This window comes from Stegostoma tigrinum, chromosome 28, assembly GCF_030684315.1.
Source record: "Stegostoma tigrinum isolate sSteTig4 chromosome 28, sSteTig4.hap1, whole genome shotgun sequence".
Classification (NCBI taxonomy): Eukaryota; Metazoa; Chordata; class Chondrichthyes; order Orectolobiformes; family Stegostomatidae; genus Stegostoma; species Stegostoma tigrinum.
This window is the reverse complement of record NC_081381.1, coordinates 12,364,900-12,385,764: the sequence shown is the minus strand read 5'-3', so window position 1 is coordinate 12,385,764 and position 20,865 is coordinate 12,364,900. Positions and strand designations below refer to the sequence as shown.

The following is a 20,865-nucleotide window of genomic DNA, read 5'->3' as shown; positions in this document are numbered from 1 at the left end:
TCCACCCTTGCTACCATCTGCACTGAACAACGGTGGGTGGGTTCAAATTGAGACCAGTGTTTCTTTTGCTAACCAAAGTACCTGCTATTTTCTGGACAGTAATAACTGGTAAAGTCAAGCAAGCATGGAATAAGTCACATTCACAGTGCCATTACCTCCTTTTTCTTTTATTTTATTGGTAGATGTTGACAAAGAAGCAGCTATAATGGCAAATGTATATTTCTAACACTTATTGTTGTATGCATAATATCATAGTATCTGCAAATTCGAAAGCTGAAAACATTCCTCACATTGCAAGAAATTTGAAACTTATGTGTTTCCTCAAAGCTGTCCACGAGCTTGATTCTCAAAGATGCCTGAATTAATGCAGTATTGCATGATTTACAAGGCAGTGAAGGGTCAAACAGTACAGAGATGAACCATGGTTGGATTAATATAAAATGCCATGAAGAGTCTTGGTGTTTGCAGGCAGTTTAGGCTATTAGGGCTGGCACGGTGGCTCAGCGGTTAGCACTCCTGCCTCATAGCACCAGAGACCTGGGTTCACTTCCACCCTCAGGTGATTGTCTGTGTGGGCATAGAACATAGCAAAGTACAGCACAGTACAGGCCCTTCGGCCCACGATGTTGTGCCGTGGAGTAATCCTAATCCAAAAATACATTAACCTAACCTACATTTCCCTTAATTCAATGCTGTCCATGTGCATGTCCAGCAGTCGCTTAAATGTCACTAATGACTCCGCTTCCACGACTACCACTGGTAAACTATTCCATGTGCTCACAACTCTCTGGGTGAAGAACCTCCCCTCTGACGTCTCCTCTATACTTTCTTCCTAACACCTTAAAACTATGACCCCTCGTGGCAGTCAGTCCAGCCCTCGGGAAAAGTCTCTGGCTATCGACTCTATCCATGCTTCTCACTACCTTGTACGCCTCGATCAGGTCACCTCTCTTCCTCCTTCTCTCCAGAGAGAAAAGCCTGAGCTCAGTCAAACCTCTCCTCGTAAGACAAGCCCTCCAGCCCAGGCAGCACCCTGGTAAACCTCCTTTGCACCCTCTCCAAAACCTCCACATCTTTCCTATAATAGGGCGACCAGAACTGGAGCTTGCACATTCTCTCTGTCTCTGTGTGGGTTTCCTCTGGGTGCTGTGTTTTTCTCCCACAGTCCAAAGATGTGCATGTTATGTAGATTGGCCATGCTAAATTGCCCATAGTGTTCAGGGATATGCAGGCAATGTAGACTAGCAATGGGAAATCTAGGGTTATATGGGTTGTAGGTGGATGGGATGCTGTTCAGAGGTTCACTGGGCCAAGTGGCTTGCTTTCACACTGCAGGGGTTCTTTGATTGAAATGAATTTTATCAAGATGGAATATACATTTTTACCCATACTGCCCTTGTACTAAGATACAATGGTGAGGCCAGAAAAGGTGATTAAAGAAGGTTGTCATTTTGCAGAAGAGCAACTTGAAGTTGTTTCTATTGTCCATATTAAGCCATCTCAACTGTGCTAATGAAGCAGTGGTAGACATTGAAGTTGTCAAATCAAAATTGACAGTGTAGAGCCAAGGTGAGCATCGGTCATGTTTGGACACTTCAGTAGCTGGAAACTTCACAGTATCCAGGTTACTAGTAGTGGCTCCTAAGCTAACAATAATAGTATGGAACAAAGAATAAATATCCTGCTTTATTGTCACAATCACAACATCAACTCAAGACAACTAATTTGTTACTTTCAATGTGATTCACACACTTAAATATTTAAATTGTTTTCATGTTAGGCACAACATGAAAATCTCCTGGGGCATCCAGAAACTGTATGCTTTTCCACACCAAAGAGTAGAGGCGATTCCAGGAGTCAAACTGCAACATCAGACAGTGCCACAAAAAGAACATTGCCAATACATGAGAGTCACAACACAGTAGAATGCATTAGTAGATACATTTATCTGTATTTGGATAATGGACCACACACATGAAAGGTAAATTTGCTAATGACACCAAAATAGAAAGGAAAATTAGTTTAATGTAGAGGTAAAGAGGGTACAAAGCTAAATAAATGAGTGAACAAAAATTTGGCTTGGAGCCTAATATGGATAAATGTGAAAGTGTCAACTTTGGCATTAAGAATACAAAAGAATATATAAGTGGAGAGACAGCAGAACGTGGCAGTACAAAGAGCTCAGGGTGTCCTGGTACATCAGTCACAACATATTGGTATGCAAGTACAGAAAGTCATTGAGAAGGCAAATGGAATATTGTCGCTTATTGCAAAAGATTGGAATATTAATGTTGGTAACTTTTAATGCAACTGTATAGGGCCAAGCTGAGATGACATCTGGACCCCTTATTTGAAAAAGGACATGCATTTCGAATAGTTCAGAGAAGGTTCACACAACCCATTCCAGGAATGAAGGGTTTGTCTTATGAAGAAAGGAAGGCAGGATGAGCCTTGAGTCAGTTGGAATTGAGAAGAATGAGAGAAGATTTTACTGAAACATATGAGAACTTTAAGGGACTGGATAATAGGAGGGTGTTCTCAATGTGGAAGAGTACAAGGGAATACAGTTTAAAAATAAGAGGTATCCCTTTCAAAGCAGAAATAAGGTTAGGGTTTCTTTCTCTCTCTGAAGTTTTTTTTACAGTGGGGAATTTTCTTCCACAGAAAATACTTATCCATCACTAAACAGCAGAATGTGTTTGTATAATGCTGCACTTTCCCCTTGCAGCCATATTTACATTTTCTAATAAATGTTACTGTTAACGTTTGAAAGTAAACAACTTTAAAATATTTCATCCACAGCAATAGTGATGAGTTATCAACAATTTATTTTCAGATTCAGTTGTTTTGAAACGTGATAAACTTGTTAATTAAAATTTGCACTTTGTTATGTCATTTCAAGTGTGGATTTGAATTTGTTATGTGATCATTACCTGCATTGTACAAAAGGAGCTTCACTTTGTATCAAGGTTGTTCAGCCACAAGCAAGCTGATTCTGTTATTAATTCTTTTTCTTTTCTGAACATGCAGTCTTTCGGCTAAATAAACAGTCTGTATTATCATTCCTTATGGATGAACAATAATTCTAAAAGTGACTTGCCTGTGTTTTTCTTGTTTAAGTGACCCTTGTGATTCAGGAATAGGGAGTCAAAGTTCACCAGATATTAATTCAACACATGTCTAAGACAGCACGGACACCCAGAAATAGAGACATCACTTCTGCAATGTTTGGCTTGATTCACCTGTGCACATGATTTGTCAGTTCCAAATTTGTCCAAACAGTCAGTACAAGAGGACAGAAGAGAATTAACTTGACTAATCAATGCAGGCTCTCATTGAGATCATTAAATCAATATTTTTATATGGTTCGTTGAGGAAGTAAGAGAGAGAGTCACAGTCCTGGATCGGTGTTAGCCAGTGGTGTGGACCAGGTGCTCCTGCTCCTACAGTTCCCAACCTCGCCCTCATAGGAAACCACCAGCTTCTTGTACGATAATGTGCACATGAGAGTCACCTCCCAGTGGTGCCAGTGATTTGGAAGGGAACCAGTCTTCTTTCCAGTGACCTCTAACTTGGGATGAGGTTTTCTGATGAACAATGACACAGGTGTATGGTCTGGGACAGGCCTGAACCACCAGGGATCGCATTATTTGCCTTTGCATTTTGAATAAAACAGGACATGCCAAAAAAAAGTCGAATTCATATAACCACATAAGATTTTTAACAGATTTCATTTGGAGTCTCCTGCAAAACTTGCACTGGAAGTAACTGAAAAGAAAGTGGTTGATTTTGAATGGCCTCAGAAGTAACAGAGTACATTCATAGTCATTCAGCAGCCTATTTTATGTCCTTGATTTTCTTTACTAAACTACAATATGATGCGCTGGAGTTAAGGAGAATGAAGAGGAACGTTTTAAAAGTAAGGATTTTTATATATTGCCGACATCAGTTGAAACTTGGCACTCTTTCCACCGCAAATATTGTGGATTAAGATTATTGTATTAGAACCAACATCAAATCTGAACTAAATAAAAGCTGTACACATAAACAAAGATGTGGAGGTGCTGGTGTTGGACGAGGGTGGACAAGGTCAGAAGACACACAACACCAGGTTGCAAATCTAACTGTTATTTGAAATCACAAGCTTCTGGAATGCTGCTCCTTCTCTTGGGTGGCACGGTGGCTCAGTGGTTAATGCTGCTGCCTTACAGCGCCAGAGACCTGGGTTTGATTCCATCCTCAGGCGACTGTGTAGAGTTTGCACATTCTCCCCTTGTCTGTGAGGGTTTCCTCCAGGTGCTCCGTTTCCTCCCACAGTCCAGAGATGTGAAGGGTAGGTGGATTGGCCGTGCTAAATTGTCCGTAGTGCCCAGATATTTTTAGTTTAGGTGGATTAGACATGGAGAAATGAAAGGGTAAGGCAATGGATCTGCGTGGCATGCTGTTTGGAGGGGCGGTGTGGGCCTGTTGGGCCAAATGGCCTGTTTCCACACTATAGGGACTCTATGATTGATTCACCTGACGAGGGAGCAATGCTCCAAAAGCTTCTGATTTCAAAGAAACCTGTTGAACTATATATCGTGTGACCTCGACCTACATAAACAAAGGCAAAGTACCATGGATGCTAGGTTTCTGGAATAAAAACAAATGTTAGAATTAGAGTTAGAATTAGCTTGTTGGAGTTGTTCAAAGGCCTGGCAGGTTCTATGAAGTGAGAAACAGAATTAACATTTAAAATCCAGTGTGACTCTTTGGCACTGAGGAGTAATGGAGATGAGAGAGATCTCATGCTATTGAGAAAGGAAGTGGAGGGTCATGTGGAACAAAAAGGACGGTCAGGGCAAGGTTAGAGGGCAAGGGTAGAATGTAAACACGGCTTAAAATGTACAACAAAATGGCAATCGTTGTGGAATAGGTGTTAAAGACAAAATAAAGGCTGGTTCTGATTGAAACAAAAGAATAAAAACACCAGCTAGAAATGGGCGGGGTGGGGAGGGGGCAGTGGTAAACAAAAAAAATCACGGTAGATGACAGAGTTCTTGGCCTATATTTATCAATCTCAATGTAGATACCAGAAGGCTGAAATAATAAAATTAGGACCTGTTCCTGTAGGGTGCATCGGGTCTCACTGGAACACTGCAGCAGGTCAAGGGTAAAAACGTGGGCACGAGAATAAGATGGATTATTGAAGTGGCAAATAACTGGTAGGTCAAAGTTAAACATGCAGTCTGAGCAGAGGTGCTCTGCAAAGTGATCACCTAGTACATATTTGGTCTCCCAATGTAAAATATTGTGATCAGCAAACACAGTAAACTACCTTGAAGTAGAAGCAAATTGCTGCATCACTTTAAAGGACTGTTTGAGGTCTTGGACAGTGAGGAAGGGAGTAAAAGAGCTAGTATTACTCTTTGTATCATTGCGTGGGAAGGTGCTGTGGGATGAAAATGAAGTTCCCTATGTTGGCGGGGAGGACGAGAGAAGCAGACCAGGTTGTTGTGGAACAGTTCCTTCCAAGTGCTGACAGAGTCAGAAGGATGTGTTTGGTTGTGGCGATTATGTACACCAAAGACATAATTCAGTGCCTACTCAAATGTATTCATCCAAGGAAGTACATTCAGTAATGAAACTTCCAATAACACTTGGAGCTGGAACATTTAATTTTTTGTTTGTTTCAACTAAAACATATGATAGCTTGTAAACATTTGGGCTGATGGTTTTACACAGGAGGCATCCCTTCAATGTGGGAAGGCAGGAGGGCACCAAATAGTAGCCATTCTCCATTGAGCCATACTGCAGCAATAAATGTGTAACTTTGAGTGTGTTCTGAGCCAGGAAATGTGACAGTCTGCAACATTTGTCTCACACAGCTCCTTATTGTAGGAGACCAGTATGTTCCTTTTAGACCAAAGGCTCTCGTTTGCCAGCTTACTACTCTGATGTCTGTAAATAATGAAGTGTCTTGATGAACATCCCTCCAGACAGCATTTAAGTACTGTGTAACTGCATCTCTGCCCAGAACATCTTTGCACTGACACATTCCAGGTGGTCTGTCACTGTCTCTTACCCGGTGCAGCAGTTTTAAGGACAGAGTGCAGTAGTGCTGGGATTCTGGGTGTATGTAAAGGATCAGATGATGAGGATTGTTTCTTGCTATAAACATGTGTCTATTAGTAAGTTCTGTTAACAAAGTGAATAATTCCAGAATTGTATATCCTTTATTGTCACACGTACCCCAGTAGAAAAGTACAGGACTACAGTGAAAAGGTTTTATAATGGCTGCCTTTTTAATGGTGCCATCTCGCATACAACGTAATAATCTTACAGAGTAAACAAAAAAGTGATGTTACAGAGTTAAAAAATAATTATCTTGAAATAGTGAAAAAGTTCCAGTCCGGACTGTCCTGAAGGAGTTCACCAAGCCTTTCCCTTCAGAATATTGTAGACATTTATAGTAAGTAAGGCCTCTGTAAGATTGACTTACAGTTAAAGATGTTTTATTGAATAAGGGAGGGATGGATAGTAAAGCATGGCCTGACTGGTTTACTGCAGATTGTATGCTGGTCCTCACCTGCTGATCTCTCCTACTCCACCAAATCTGAACTATTCGCAAACCATCACTCTTATCAGTTGCTCCACAAAGTTCTTTCACAGTCATCATCCTTTTCTCCCAGCTTACCAATTCTGGCTCCTATCCTTCAGTGTAAAGAGCTCTCCGCAACCGAGTGTGGCAGATTGACACATTCCAAAGTCCAAGAACATCAGCAGAGGTATGTACAGAAGCTTGGAGAAGATGTTGCAGAGGGGCAGGGGGAAAATCTGTAGTTGAAAGCTTTTCAGCCACAGTACATCCAGGAGCTGGATTGTGTGAAAATCTCACGAAATGTGTATTCCTCTAATAATGAGTTTTACAAATATTGACTGGAATATTGCTGAAAAGAGACATTTTTCAAAACATTTCATCTTGCTCCCTTGGGCCAATTAGCAAGAAATACTATGTAAAGGTAAAACAACATTTATATCGTATAAGACCCAGTGTACAGGCCACTTACCAAATGACCACTAGTCTCGACTTTCTTTTCTTTATTATTTTATCTATCTTCCTTTTATTCTTTGTTTTGGTTTATTTTTCTGAGTTTTAAGATGGTGTTGAAGAATGGCAACACTACACAACACTTCTCACAGTATTTTCTAACAAAACACACGTGACAATAAATAAATAAAAAGAGGAGAATGATGATTTCATGGTGAAGGAACTGTGATTGGTAGAGGGATTGCCATGGAGCACTCACCTGTTAACAGTGGCCAACCGTTAACCATTGTTCTGAAGAAGGGTCAGCGGACCCGAAATGTTAACACTGATTTCTCTCCACAGACGCTGCCAGACCAGCTGAGATTTTCCAGCAATTTCTGTTTTTGTTTCAGTTAACCACCAAGACTCATTTCAATTTTAAACCAGGCAGGTTGACTGTGATTGGTTAAGGCATTACCCTAAGAAATGAACCAGAAATGGCTGTCACCTGTTTTGTTGCCTGAAACGTGCTGTGTACACGTTTGTTTCTGTCTGCAAAGAAGAGTCCTCTGTATTAATATATGCAACTTCCAGTTCACACAAGTCCTCCACACTGACAACCTGACATACTAATCCTAAATTGGTTGTCAGCATAATTCTTCACTCGTATGGGATTATTTAGCAAATGTTGCCCAATTACAGATAGAGTTGAGAGTTTAGTAAGTCTGGCTGTTTGCACAATACCAGCTCCTTTCTTGTTGTGAACATTTGAAGAGTTGTGCTTTTATAAATTATCACTAGACTTTTGGACAAGTAGCCCAAACACTTACACTGAAATTTATGTACCATATAACTAATTAATCATAATTCCTTTAACTCATAGGTATGGGTTCCATTGGCTAGGCTAGCATTTATTGCCTTTGATAAGGCGGTGAGTTGCCTTCTTGAACCACTACAAGAGACAGCATGTTAATAAACCGAAAGTCTTTTTGATTTGAGGGCAGCACCCAATTAGAGGTGAACACCACTCACAGTGCTGCCACAAGGCTTCCAAGAGTGGTTATCGCGACCCCACGTGGTGTCACAAGTGAAATGTATCAGCCTTCAGCTAGAGCAACAATGGCTGTAATAGAGTTGAGTTACAGTAGTTATGGGCCTATTATTACTTGTTTTCTCAGCTGCATTATCTGGCATCTTACCCCACCCCCACCTCAATTCTCATGTCTCCCTTCCTGTCTAGCTCCATTCTCTTCTTAAATATGTGCGTGCATATAAACACACATCCTCAGAAGGTAAGTTTGCAGCATAAATGGGCAGAGAAACCCCCTGTCTGATTTCTGAAATAGGACAAGAAAAGGAGATCATTTCAAAGGTGAATTTGAGCGCAGGATAGAGTCCTGGATGTAGTAAATAGACCTCATCATTCTGCAAGATAATGCTACTTCTTGCAAATTGTCCTGATGCGTGCAAGACAAAAAAACTTTCATAAAATGTCTTTCTTCAGCAATACTCAAATTTTGACTACTTATACTCGTAGAGACTAACATACAATATTGGGGAAAACGGATTTGTTTCGTACTTTATGTAATACCAACTTTGAACAGTTACACAATTTATCAAGAATATATTTTCAGAGGAAGAAACAAAGTTGGAATCCTAAGCCTGCAGTCACCTTGAGCAAAATGTCGCTTTCTAGAGATGGCCAGCAGGTTGCATGAATTCTTTGGGAGAGGTGGATTGGCAATGCTAAATTGCTGATTGTGTCCAGGATGCACAGGCTAGCTGGATTAGCCATGGGAATTGGATGGTTGGGTCAGGGTGGGTGGGTACTGATGGGACACTTTGGAAGGTTGGTGTGAACTCACTGGGTTGCATGGCCTGCTTCCACACTGTAGTGATTCTATGATTAACCTACACCTCTGTCACACCCCAACTCCATTTACTGTCACCCACAAAATGCGGTACGCTTTTATTACACATTTACAAAGACTGATTTTGCAGTTGTAATATTTATTTTATACATATTTGATATTAAAAGATATAACTGGCGTTGGAATCACATTCAGGACATGACAGATGTGATGAGATCGCCATCGTTCTCCTCAGCAATGACTCGCCTCTGAAGCATCCAACACCTGCCGCAGAAGAACACTTCCAAGTTGGGGGTTTAAGGCCCCGCCCTCTGAGGGTCCCTGATGGGTCCCGCCCCCGCGGGCGTGTTCAGTCCCCGCCCCCTCAGGGACCCGAGGCCCGCGCTCTCGAAGCCCCGCCCGCCACCGCCATCTTCTCCGGCGGTAGGAGTTCAGCGCTCAACCGTAAGCGGCCGGTGCCAACCGCGCATGCGTAGCGCGCAGTCAGTCGTCAAAGCGAGTGGGTAGCTGCAAGTTTCTCTGTTTCGGATGTTTGAAGAAGCAAGTTGTTTAATCACATGACACAACTCCCACTTAAAATTGATAGCTTTGTTGTTGATGCGTCAAAATGTAAGACAAGATTACTTGCTCAAATCGGGGTTAAATTGGTTTATGGAAAGCAGATAAGGTGACAATGAATGCTGCTTTTCTGTTACAGAGTCTAAAGAAAATTGTTCTGGGATTTCCTTTGAAGTAAATAGGATGAGCAGTTTGTTGGTGAGTGCGCAGTATGATATATCACCAGCAACATGAAATTACATCAGCAAATTGCATAATTCTGTTAATTAATGTATATTTCGGAACATAGGAAGTAGGTCATTCTGCCCTTCAAGCCTGTTCCAACTTTCAGTGAGATCCTTGCTGATGTGACCAAACTCCATATTCCTGCCTGTCGCCTAACTACCTTTACTTAAACAAAAAGTCTTAGATCTAAAACTAGCTACTCTAGCAATGACTGCTGTTTGTGGACGAAAGTTCCAAATATCCACTGTCTTTTGTGTGTAGAAGTGCTCTTTAACATCTTTCCTGAACAGTATGGGCCTAATTCTCAGAAATGCCCCCAACGCATTATTCAGTTTTTAAAAATTAGCATCAACCTTTTAAATGATGTTGAAGTGGAAGTGAATATGAGCAGTTTACTTAAACTCAGCAAATTTATCAGTTATTGAGCCAGTCAGGCTGTAAATAACACAAGTTCAATCTTTCATCTGTGTTAATTGATTCATGCAAAGTACCTGGTGTATATCATTGTATTGTTCATTTGTACCTAGTATATATGTTTCCTTAACAAAATGTAACATGGATGTTTAGCATGTAAGGTACCATCAACATATTGACCTTCATAAAAATATAGACTGCTCCTTAGAAATGACAAGCAGATATTCTTCATCAATAAGAATCAAGATTCCTTTCTGTTTAGTTGTTAATGCTTTTAAATTTTCTACGTTTAATATTGACTATTGGCACACTGTTGAGATCTTCCAAAATTCATGAGATTTATAAATAGTACCGTCAGTTGGAAGTTAGCAAATGTTTTACTACTTTTGAAGAAAGGAGCGAAAGGTAACAGTGAAGTAAGATTGGTTAGCCAAACATCAATTGTTTGAGGGGCTGTTGCTAGAATATAATATGAAGGAGATCTTAACAATGTACTTTCAAAGACGTGGAATGATTAGAACAAGTCAATGTGGTATTACTAATGGGAGGTCCTGTTTGATAAATATTTGTTAGAGTTCTTTGAGAATGAAACTTGTAGGTAGATAAAGAAGAACCAGCAGATGTTGTATTCCTAGATTTCCAAAAAAAACTTTTGATAATTTGTCACATATAAGAATGGGAAAAAGAAAAAGCTCATGGAGTTGGGAATAATATATTAGAATGGATAGCAGATTAGCTAATGGTCAGACTGCAGACAGCACACACAAACTGGGCATTTTTCACGTTGACAGGAAGAACAATGCTGCAAAGATCAGAGCTAAGTCCTCAGCTTTTTCCAGTTTATGTCAATGAATTGGATGAAGAGCCTGGGAATAATGTATAGTCATTTGCTAATTATACAAATCTAGTTGGAAAGGTAAGTTATGCAGAGGGGCTGCAAAGTGATATAGACAAATTAAGAGTGGGTCAGAAGATAGTAGATGGATTACAATTTAGGGAATTATGAAGTTACTTTGGAACAAAAACAGAAGTTGCTGGAAAAACTGAGTAGGTCCAGTAGCATCTGTAAAGAGAAAATCAGAGTTAACGTTTCGGGTCCGGTGATTTTCCTCAGAACTCTCTAGAGATACTGCCAGACCTGCTGAACTTTTCCAGCAACTTCTGTTTTTGTGCCTGATTTACAGCATCTGCAGTTCTTTTGTTTTTTTTTATGAAATTACTGTCTGGTTGTATAAAGCAGAGCATTTTAAAAAAATTTAAAAGTGGAACTTGAAAGCGCTGATGTTCAAAAATCTCTGACGTGCCCATGCAAAGAAAAATGCTGGTGTTGCAAGTAAGTAAGATGGGAACTGGCATGTTGGCCTTTTTTGCGAGGGGATTTAAGTACAGCGGTAAAGAAGTTGTGTTACAATTGTATTGGGTTTTGGTGAGACCACATCTGTAGTACTGTATGCAGTTTTGATCTTCCCATTTACAAAGGAAGGTACTACTTTGGAAGTAATACAGTAAATGCTTACTAAATTGGTCCCTGGTATGAAGGCTCTGTCCAGTCGTGACAACATGAACAAATTGGGTCTTCATTCTCTAGATGTTAGAAGATTGAGAGATGATCTTATTGACAGGTACAAGATCCTGAAGGAGCTGGGGTTGGGATAGATGATGAGAGATTGTTTCTGCTGATTGCTGAATTTAAATTGGGGGATAGTCTTAGGAAAAGGGACTGATCACTTAGAACTGAGGTGGGGGAGAAATGATACCAATCAACAGTTTGTGATTCTATGGAATGCTCCTCCCAGAGTTTTCTGGATATTTGATCTGATTTGATTTATTGTTGTCATATGTACCTAGATACAGTGAAAAGCTTTGTGTGCAGTACAGGAAGATCATAACATATAAGGATGCAAAGATCATAGTGTGTTTACTAGGAGCAAGGCATACAAAGTTATGGCTGCACAGGAGGTGCGTAAAAGCAAGATCAGCATTAGCTTTGAAATTATAGAGGTCCATTAAGAAAAAATTGTTAGCAATTTGCAAAGACTTAGAGCTGAGGTTTAGAAATGTGGAACGGTTGTAAGAAATGTGAGAATAAGATCTGCCGTTGGGAGCTCTTAAGGAGTCGCCCGGCATCAGTGCCATCTTGAAACTGGTGTATAACTTTAAGTTTGGCGCAGAGAAATTGTTACACTCGGAGGGAATTAAGGAATGTGAGGTCTTGGCTGGCTGGTGGAGTTGAAGACTAAGATCAGCCATGATCATGATGAATGGTGCAGCAGGTTTGCCAGTTGATGTGGTCTCATCTACTGTCTCTTGTGTTAAAATGCAACAGCTTACACTCAAAGATACAGGGAAAGCAACAAAGAGTAAGGTGACAATTTGAAATTATTTCATTCTGTTCTGTAATAGACCTGTAGTTTGATGTTTTAGCTGGAATGAAGAGGTTGTAAAAGCAGGGATTCTTGGTAAGCCACAAAATATCTCCAGGAGTTTGGCTTTTGGGTGAACTTGATGTTGGACTACAGTGGGGAAAAGAATCCTCTCACTGTCAAACTGTAACTGCGCAGTTGTCTTGCGACTGATTCAATGGCTTTCAAATGAAGGTAGTATCTGTCTCAAGAGCTGCTACTTTTAAAAGCAGTGCACAAACGTGGCTCCTTTACCCATGTGACAAGATCAAGCTCCTTTACTAAATATTACAGTGCGTTAGACTGGTAAACACTTAGGATTGGAGGTAATATACTGGCATAGATTAATGATTAGCGAAGAGACAGAAAACAAATAGTACAAATAATGTCAGAGATAATGGGAACTGCAGATGCTGGAGATTCCATTCTCACTTTGGCAGTCTGTGACTAGCACTGTACTGCAGGATTCGGTCCTTGGGACCCCCAGCTGTTCACAATATATATTAATGATTTGGAGATGAGTCCAAAAGTAATATTTCTAAACTTTTGGGTGATAAAATGCAAAGTGGGACTATCTGTTGTGAGGACGATATAAAGTGGCTTCAGGAGGATTTGGACAGGCTTAGTGAATGGGCAAGAATGTGGTAGATGGAATATGATGTTAAAATTTGAGGTTATCCACTTTGGTGAGAGAAACATGTGTAGAGTTTTTCCTCAATGGTAAGAGGTTGAAAAAGTTAGATGTGTGAAGGGACCTAGGTATCCTTGTTAACAAGTTGCTGAAGATTAACACGAAGGTGCAGCAAGCTATTAGGAAGGCTAATGGGATGAAATCTTTACTACAAGAGAATTTGAGTGCAGGGGTGAAGCCATGTTTCAGTTGTGTAGGAATTTAGTTAGACCTCCTCTGGAATATTGCAGTTTTGGTCACCGTATCTCAGGAAAGATATTAATCTCACAGAGGGACTTGTTCCTGGGATGGTGGAGCTGGCTTTTGAAGGGAGATTGGGGCAACTGGGCCTGTATTTCTTTGAGTTTTGAAGAATGAGAAGTGATCTAATTGAAACTTGCAAAATATTTGAAAAGATAGACAGCAGAGATGCAGGTAAGATTTATTCCCTGGTTGCGGAGTATAGAACCATGGAGCAATATTTAAAATGAAGGAAGATATCATTTAAGTCAGAAATGAGAAACTTTTATTACCCAAAGGTTGTGAACATTGGAATTCTCTATCCCTGGATGCTCAGTCTATAAGTACATTAAAGTAGAGATTCATAGATTTTTAATTACTAATGGGGTACATGGTTTTGACAAAGGGATGGGTGAAAATGGGTAAAAATGTTCAATCAGCCACAACTATATTGAATGGTACAGTAGACCCACTGGGCTGAATGGAAATGTTTTTGTTTCAGAACATCCTGTGTTATAATTTTTCATATATAAAGTTTGATAGCAAATGTTCTTCACAATACAAAGTTGTTGAGATCCTTTTCATAATTTTCAAATTTCAAACCCTTTGAGTTTTAATGTCTCTATTGCCCAAGGTGAAGTAACAGAAGTTGAGCCACCTGGCTGTTGATGGTCTGTCCTTAACAAAGGGATGTGTAAGTTTAACAAGTGGCCATGGTTGTCTGTATTTTAAAAGGCATTTGTTTCAATTATCCGATTGTCTGAGTTGCAAGTTACTCTTGGGTACGCACATAAATTACTTTGTCAGAACGAAATAGAGGGCGTCCCCGTATAAATCAGCAACTTCCTAATGCCCGTAGTTACAAATGCGATCCCAATCAGGGGTGTAATTTTAAAAGATTTGACATACGACCATTTCCTGTACTTAAAAGCGGCTGCTTTATTGTTATCCTGCATTGTGTTCTAACTTGCATACGAATTGACTTGCGAGCGGACTCGGGAACGGAACCCATTTGCAACCCAGAGATTGCCTGTGTAAGTATGAGTAAACGTTTGTATGTTAGATCTTTAAAATGTAAATTAATACACCCCTATATGGGATCGCAATAATCAGTAGTTCATTAGTCAGCCGTTCGTAAATCGGGGACCGCCTATACTACCTAAAGTCACATGATAGCTGAAAACCTATCTTAAAATCTGAAGAAGGGTCCCGACCCGAAACGTCATCTTTCCTGTTCCTCTGATGTAGCCTGATCTGCTGTGTACCTCCAGCTCCACACTGTATTGTCACTGACTCCATCATCTGCAATTCTTGCTATGTGTCGTCCGTCGTTTAAAAAGAAAGCTTTAAAGTCTGCGTGATTTCACAACTATATTGCCAATGACATTCAAAACAAATGTATGAATATACAATGTAACCAGTTGCTTTTTCAGTAAGCTACAGAATCAGTTACTTTCAGCCATAAAGTCAAACATTCTGAAATGGTTTGAGAAGTTGCAACAAATTGTTTTAAATTAGGTTTGAAAAGTTCATTTATATATTTGAAATTTTCCAGCGAGATGAAAGCATACATGAAGCAAACAGCTCTCTTTATCAGAACTATGGACAAAAACAGTTTCCAAATTTGATACAGTTCAGGCTTTTGCACACTTATTGTTGTGTTCTTAGCTACATTGTAATTTGAAACAGCTGAATTTTTCCATGTGAACCCAAACCTCCATTATGTTCCTGCAATGTGTTCCAAGGTGTAGAGATTAATCATAGAACACTGTGAAATGACTACCATGTTCTCCATTTGGTTGCAAAGACAGAAATAATTTGTGATTGGAAAGATGAATAAAACTATACACTGCGTATCCAGATGTATTTACAAGTTACACACAAGTGACCCTACATTAAAAGTAGAATGAAGTCAGAAGTCACAAGACATCAGGTTATAGCCTAACAGGTTTATCTAAAATCACGAGCTTTAGGGGCACTGCTGCCTCATTAGGTAACATCACCTGTTGAAGGAGCAATGCCCAAAAGCTTGTGATTTTAAATAAACCTGTTGGACCATAACCTGGTGTCGTGTGACTTCTGTCCTTGCCCACCCCAGTCCCACGCCATCCCGAACACAAAATAAATGTAGAATAACCACATTTGAGCAATTTATAAATAACTTCAACACAAGAAGTCCAAAACCTTCACCATTTATTTAGACAAAGCTGTAAGTGAGTCTCTGATATGAATTTATTGAAAAAAAAATCCTTATGGAACTCTCTTAGTCCCAGGTGTGGATACAGAAAAGATCTGTGCAGTGTGAAAGATTCTTCCCCTTGCTTAATGAAGTGTAGATACATTGAAGATAATTTTAAAGTCAACAAGAAAAGTTACATCATGTTTATAGAGTTAATAATATGTATAGTATGTTAAAAGATTGAAACATTTAGAAAGTAAAATGGATATTACATTTTTAGAAGTCATATCAATCAGGAATTTGTGTGTTTAGTTGCCTCGGGATCTAAGTTGGTGTCAGTAGAAGTACTGTAATTAGCATTCCTGGATGTGAGGGGGAATTATACAATTCCTGATTGTTACTCACTTTCACCTCATGAAAATGCATATCACATATGCCTGGACATTTCTTTTTCTAATCAATCTGTTCAGACTTGTTATTACATGCTGCTGAAGCAGGTGGGACTTGAACCCAGGTTGCTCAGTCCACAGGTATGGACGGTACCACTGTGTCACAAGAGCCTTTATGTCTGATATTGGACAGAAATGGAATCAGCTGTGAGGCCTTCCTCATTGCCAAATAGCTTGTTTAACAATCACCAACAAAAGTCACACAGGAACAGCGGCTACCTGGGTCAGACAGTGATTGTAATTCTATCGTAGAAAAGAATAAAAAGAAACACTCAATAGATGGGGAAAAGAATAACAAAATAATTGAAAAAAAATGTCACTCCAGTTTGGTGCTTATTTCACATTAGATCTATTGCGTCTTGTTGATCTGCTACGTACAAGATGGGACCTGTTGCCAACAAAACCAATTTTTATATGAAGGAAACTGCTGTGACATGTGTCCTGCAGGTGAGTGACAGTCAGTCTTTGATCATCACCTCTCTAACATTTGTGGCTTGCAAGAAACAGCAGATAAAAGGAAGGAGGAACGGTCAGGGACCTGAAACATTAACTCTTGTTTCTCTCCACAGATGCTGCCAGACCTTGCTGAGCTTTTCCAGCAATTTCTGTATTTGCTCATGTTTAATTAGTACCTGCATTCTTACGTAGCTGTTTTTAAAAGAAAGAAACATGGATTCATTGATTTGGATTGGCTTCAGTTTGGGTCCCACCAGGACCATTCATGGGATGCAGATATCGCTGGCTGGGCCAGCATTTGTTGTTCATGCTTAGTGTCCCTTGTTTTCACATCCATCCATGACCTCTCATCCCCCTAAATCTGATACCTGCTCCAACCTCATAACTCTGTGAGATCACTGCAGTCTAATTTTCAGCTCATAATCTGTTTTAATGTTCCACCAGTGGTGGCTGTGTTTTCAGCTGCCAAGGCCCTAAGCTGTGGAATTTCTTCCTGAAATATCCTGACCTCTCTAGTTTTTTTAAGAAAACTTCCTTTAACATAAACTAGAGACCCAAAAACTGTTTGGCACTGAAAGAGGTGTCCTATTCCTAGGAGTGACGATCACCAATCATCTATCCTGGACCACCACATTGATGTGACAGTCAAGAAGGCACAACAATGCCTCTTCTTCCTCAGGAAGCTAGGGAAATTCGGCATATCCATAAGGACCCTCACCAACTTTTACAGATGTACCATAGAAAGCATTCTAGCTGGATGCATCACAGCTCGGTATGGTGACTGCTCTGCCCGGGATTGTAAGAAACTACAGAAAGTTGTGAACACAGCCCAGACCATCATGGAAGCCAACCTTCCATCCACTGACTTCATCTACACTTCTCGCTGCCTCAGAAAGGCAGCCCACATCATCAAAAATCCCTCCCACCCTGGTTATAATCTCTTCCAACCTTTTCCATCAGGCAGAAGCTTGGACATACGCACCAACAGGTTCAAGAACAGCTTCTTCCCTGCTGTTGTCGTCTGAATGGACTTCTCAAATTTCAAATCTAATCTTGATCTTGCTTTTTGTGCACCTTCTTTGTCACTAACTTTGTGTCCTTCACTCCATTCAATCGCCCTATGATCTTTGTGACCTTGTATGCTATGATCTCCCTGTACTGCATGCAAAACAAAACTCTTCACTGTACCAATTACATTTGACAATAATAAATCGAATCAAAGTCATTTGGTTCATTATGCCCATAATGGCTGAAAAGGAACTTTCAACCTTAACCTACTAGGCTGTTCATGACTAGCCCTGTAGATAATGGTACTTCAGATGCATTTCCAAGTATTTTCTGAACGTAGTAAGGGTTTCTGCTTCTACCACCCTTTCTGACAGCAGGTTCTGAACACTCTGAACTCTCTAGCTGGAAAATATTTCACCTCAACTACCTTCTAATCCTCTGCTGATTATTTTTAAAGTAAGAGATAACAAGGTGTAGAGCTGGATGAACGCAGCAGGCCAAGCAGCATCTTAGGAGCAGGAAAGCTGACGTTTCAGGCCTAGACCCTTCATCAGAAATGGGAGGGGGGAAGGGGTTCTGGAATAAATAGGGAGAGAGGGGGAGGCGGATCGAAGCTGGATAGAGGAGAAGATAGGTGGAGAGGAGATAGACAAGTCAAAGGGGCGGGGATGGAGCCAGTAAAGGGGAGTGTAGGTAGGGAGGTTGCAGTGGGAGATACCTCTCCACCGACACTCACCTTTACTTTCCAGCTGGAAGGCAGACGTTTCGGGCCTAGATCCTTCTGATGAAGGGTCTTGGCGTGAAACGTCAGCTTTTCTGCTCCTAAGATGCTGCTTGGCCTGCTGTGTTCATCCAACTCTACACCTTGTTATCTCGGATTCTCCAGCATCTGCAGTTCCTATTATCTCTGATACACTTTTTAAAGTAACGTCCCTTGGATATGTTTTTCTCTACTTGTGGAACAATGCCCTCCCTATTCACTCTAAATAGGCTCCTTACAATTTTATACAACTCGATTATCTCTCCTCTCAGCCGCCTCCGTTCTAAAGAAAGCAAAGCTTACCTATCAAATGTTTCCTTGTAGCTAAATACCTCCATTCCTGTCAACAGTATTGTAACTGTCTGCTGTACTTCTAATGTAATCTTCCTGTAACATGCTGACTCGGACTTAGCAGTACTCTAACTGGGGTCTAATCGATATATTTTACAATGATAGCATAACCTTCTTGATCTTGTGCTCAGTGCTTTGCCTCATAAAGGAAAATATTCTTATGCTTTCTTGACCACATTATTTACTTGTCCTGCTCCCTGCAAAATCTGTCAACACTCAATTCAAAATTCCTTTGCTTCTCCACATTTTCAGAATCCTACCACATACTTTGTATCTTCTTGCCTCATTTCACCACTCAAATGTTTTACCTTGGACTTCTCTGGATCAAATTCTGTTTGCCACTTTTCTGCCCACCTGACCAGTTTATATATGAGAACATTGGGCTTAAGAGCAGGAATAGAGAATATGTACATTTGAGCAATTTCCACCGTTAAATAAGATTATGGCTGATCTGGTTGTAATCTCAAGAACCACCTTCTTGTCTGTTCCCCCAAACCCCTTGTCTATCAAAAATCTATCTAAGTCAACCCTGAATACATTCAATGACCAGCCTCCACCATCGTCTGGTGAAGAGAATTCCATGGACTAACATTTCTCTGGGAAAATAACTCTCTATCTCATAAGTAAAATTTCGTTGAAAATAAACATAAGCATTCCAATTGCCTTCTCCCTGTCTAAACATACAAAATGCCTTTGTGTTTCATGAATTAGTACACCCAGATCCCATTCTGCCTCAGAGTTCTGTAATTACTCCATGGAAATGGCTTACTACCTCTGTCAATTTTTTTGCCCAAATAGTTTGCCCACATTCTCCTTCTGTTTACATTTTAGCCATACTTTTGCTGGTTTTTAAAATCTGCCGGTCTTCTTAACCTTCAGAGAATTGTAGTGTTCCTTTCAGTTTGATATTATCCCTAGTTTCTTTATGTTGGCTCTTATTTATCCTGTAGTAATCTACAGCTTCTTGCTTGCTGTCAGCCACATTAACAATTTTTGTATCATGTGCAGACTTCTTACGGATGCTCTGTACATTTGTCTAAATCATTGGTGCCTCCCATGGAGAACAAAGGACTTAGTTCTGAGCCCTGAACAACATAAGTGGAAACAGCCTTGCAGTCACAAAAACATTCCACAATTTCAAACCTTTGGACTATATTTTGCCATTTGTCCTAATATCTCCTTATTTAGTTTGTATCAAATTTAGCTTTATAACATTCCTGTGAAGCATCTTTAGTAGATGCTACATAATAATGAGTTGTTATTGAAATATAGTTTGGCTTTATCCAGAATCAATTTGCAGTATAGCGTGCTGCTGTTGACACCCTAGCAGTTCACTTTTTGGCTCTGCTGAAGTGGGTTCATACCAGTGGTACCAATGGATCATCTGCAGTGGTCCATTTAACTTTCAGTTCCATGGCAAGGTATTTTGGATGAAGGGAGGGAAGTTGAGAAGAGATAACATCTTGTAACTTATCTGTTGTTAATGATGAATATTTGCTTATTTTCATTGCAGGCACTTACTTGGACAAGTACTGTGGAGCATCTACCCAAACAAAATGTGAAATATGTCGTGAAGGGACATTCACTGATCAAATACATAATTTAAAAATATGTTATCCCTGTCAGAATTGCATTGGAGGTAAAACACGGGAATGTTACATTTAATTGAATGTTTGGACACTTCATTACTTTCCTTGCAGAGATAACCAAATCTTAGGAAATATACCGTATGTAAGCTGTTAGTTAACTCTGGTTGCACTTTCATCTAGTGGAACTGAGAAGCTTTTATTTAATTCCCACGGAAACTAATCATGATTTATATATACGTCAACTGTTGCACATTTATGGGGTTTATATATACCTCACCTGTTACACATTTATGGGGTGCTAAATGTTTCAAATATATTTATGGTCATCCTTCTACTCATCAAACTCCATGACGAAGTGTACTAGTTGTTTTTTCGATTTGAATTCTGATTCATTTTTGGTGATTTCAAAGTTTACTTTTAAATCTAAAATGAAACCGTCTTTTTGTCCTTTATAGCAAAGGCCTGTAGCAAAGCATGAAAGCTTTATTTCAAAAACACTAACTTCACATGAATTTGGGTGTCATATATAAAATAAACCTGCTACAATGTCTGCTGTATAGGCCCTTAAAAGATTGAGGTATTAGGCACTTGTTGTATTGAAGGACTTTATAGAATAAACTGAGACAAATCTATTTCTCTGCTGGATTGGGAAAGAGGATGTTTGGAGCTCTGGTCATTGTCTTA

At 39.9% G+C, this 20,865-nt stretch overlaps 2 protein-coding genes across 12 annotated transcripts in view; both read left to right on the top strand.

Annotated features, from left to right (window-relative positions):
- LOC125466667 (tumor necrosis factor receptor superfamily member 5-like) overlaps positions 1–3,990 on the top strand; it is a 113,259-nt gene extending 109,269 nt beyond the window's left edge. For 5 of the 10 annotated variants that reach the window (XM_048561498.2, XM_048561495.2, XM_048561496.2 and 2 more), the window contains one exon: positions 2,319–3,066. The gene's annotated coding sequence lies outside the window, so the exon portion shown is untranslated. The other 5 variants (XM_048561503.2, XM_048561504.2, XM_048561500.2 and 2 more) reach the window with 3 other exon arrangements.
- A 5,174-nt stretch (positions 3,991–9,164) lies between these two features.
- Positions 9,165–20,529, top strand: LOC125466522 (tumor necrosis factor receptor superfamily member 5-like). 2 transcript variants are annotated; one of them, XM_048561109.2, is made up of 4 exons: positions 9,165–9,324; positions 9,578–9,636; positions 16,365–16,464; positions 20,106–20,529. In XM_048561109.2, the coding sequence occupies exons 2-4, from the start codon at positions 9,622–9,624 to the stop codon at positions 20,255–20,257; spliced, it is 267 nt and encodes an 88-aa protein (XP_048417066.2). In that variant the 5' UTR covers positions 9,165–9,324; positions 9,578–9,621; the 3' UTR covers positions 20,258–20,529. The 2 variants fall into 2 exon arrangements, 1 of the variants encoding a protein (XP_048417066.2); XR_009442734.1 differs by lacking the exon at positions 9,165–9,324 and adding an exon at positions 9,340–9,489.
- The last annotated feature ends 336 nt before the right edge of the window (positions 20,530–20,865 follow it).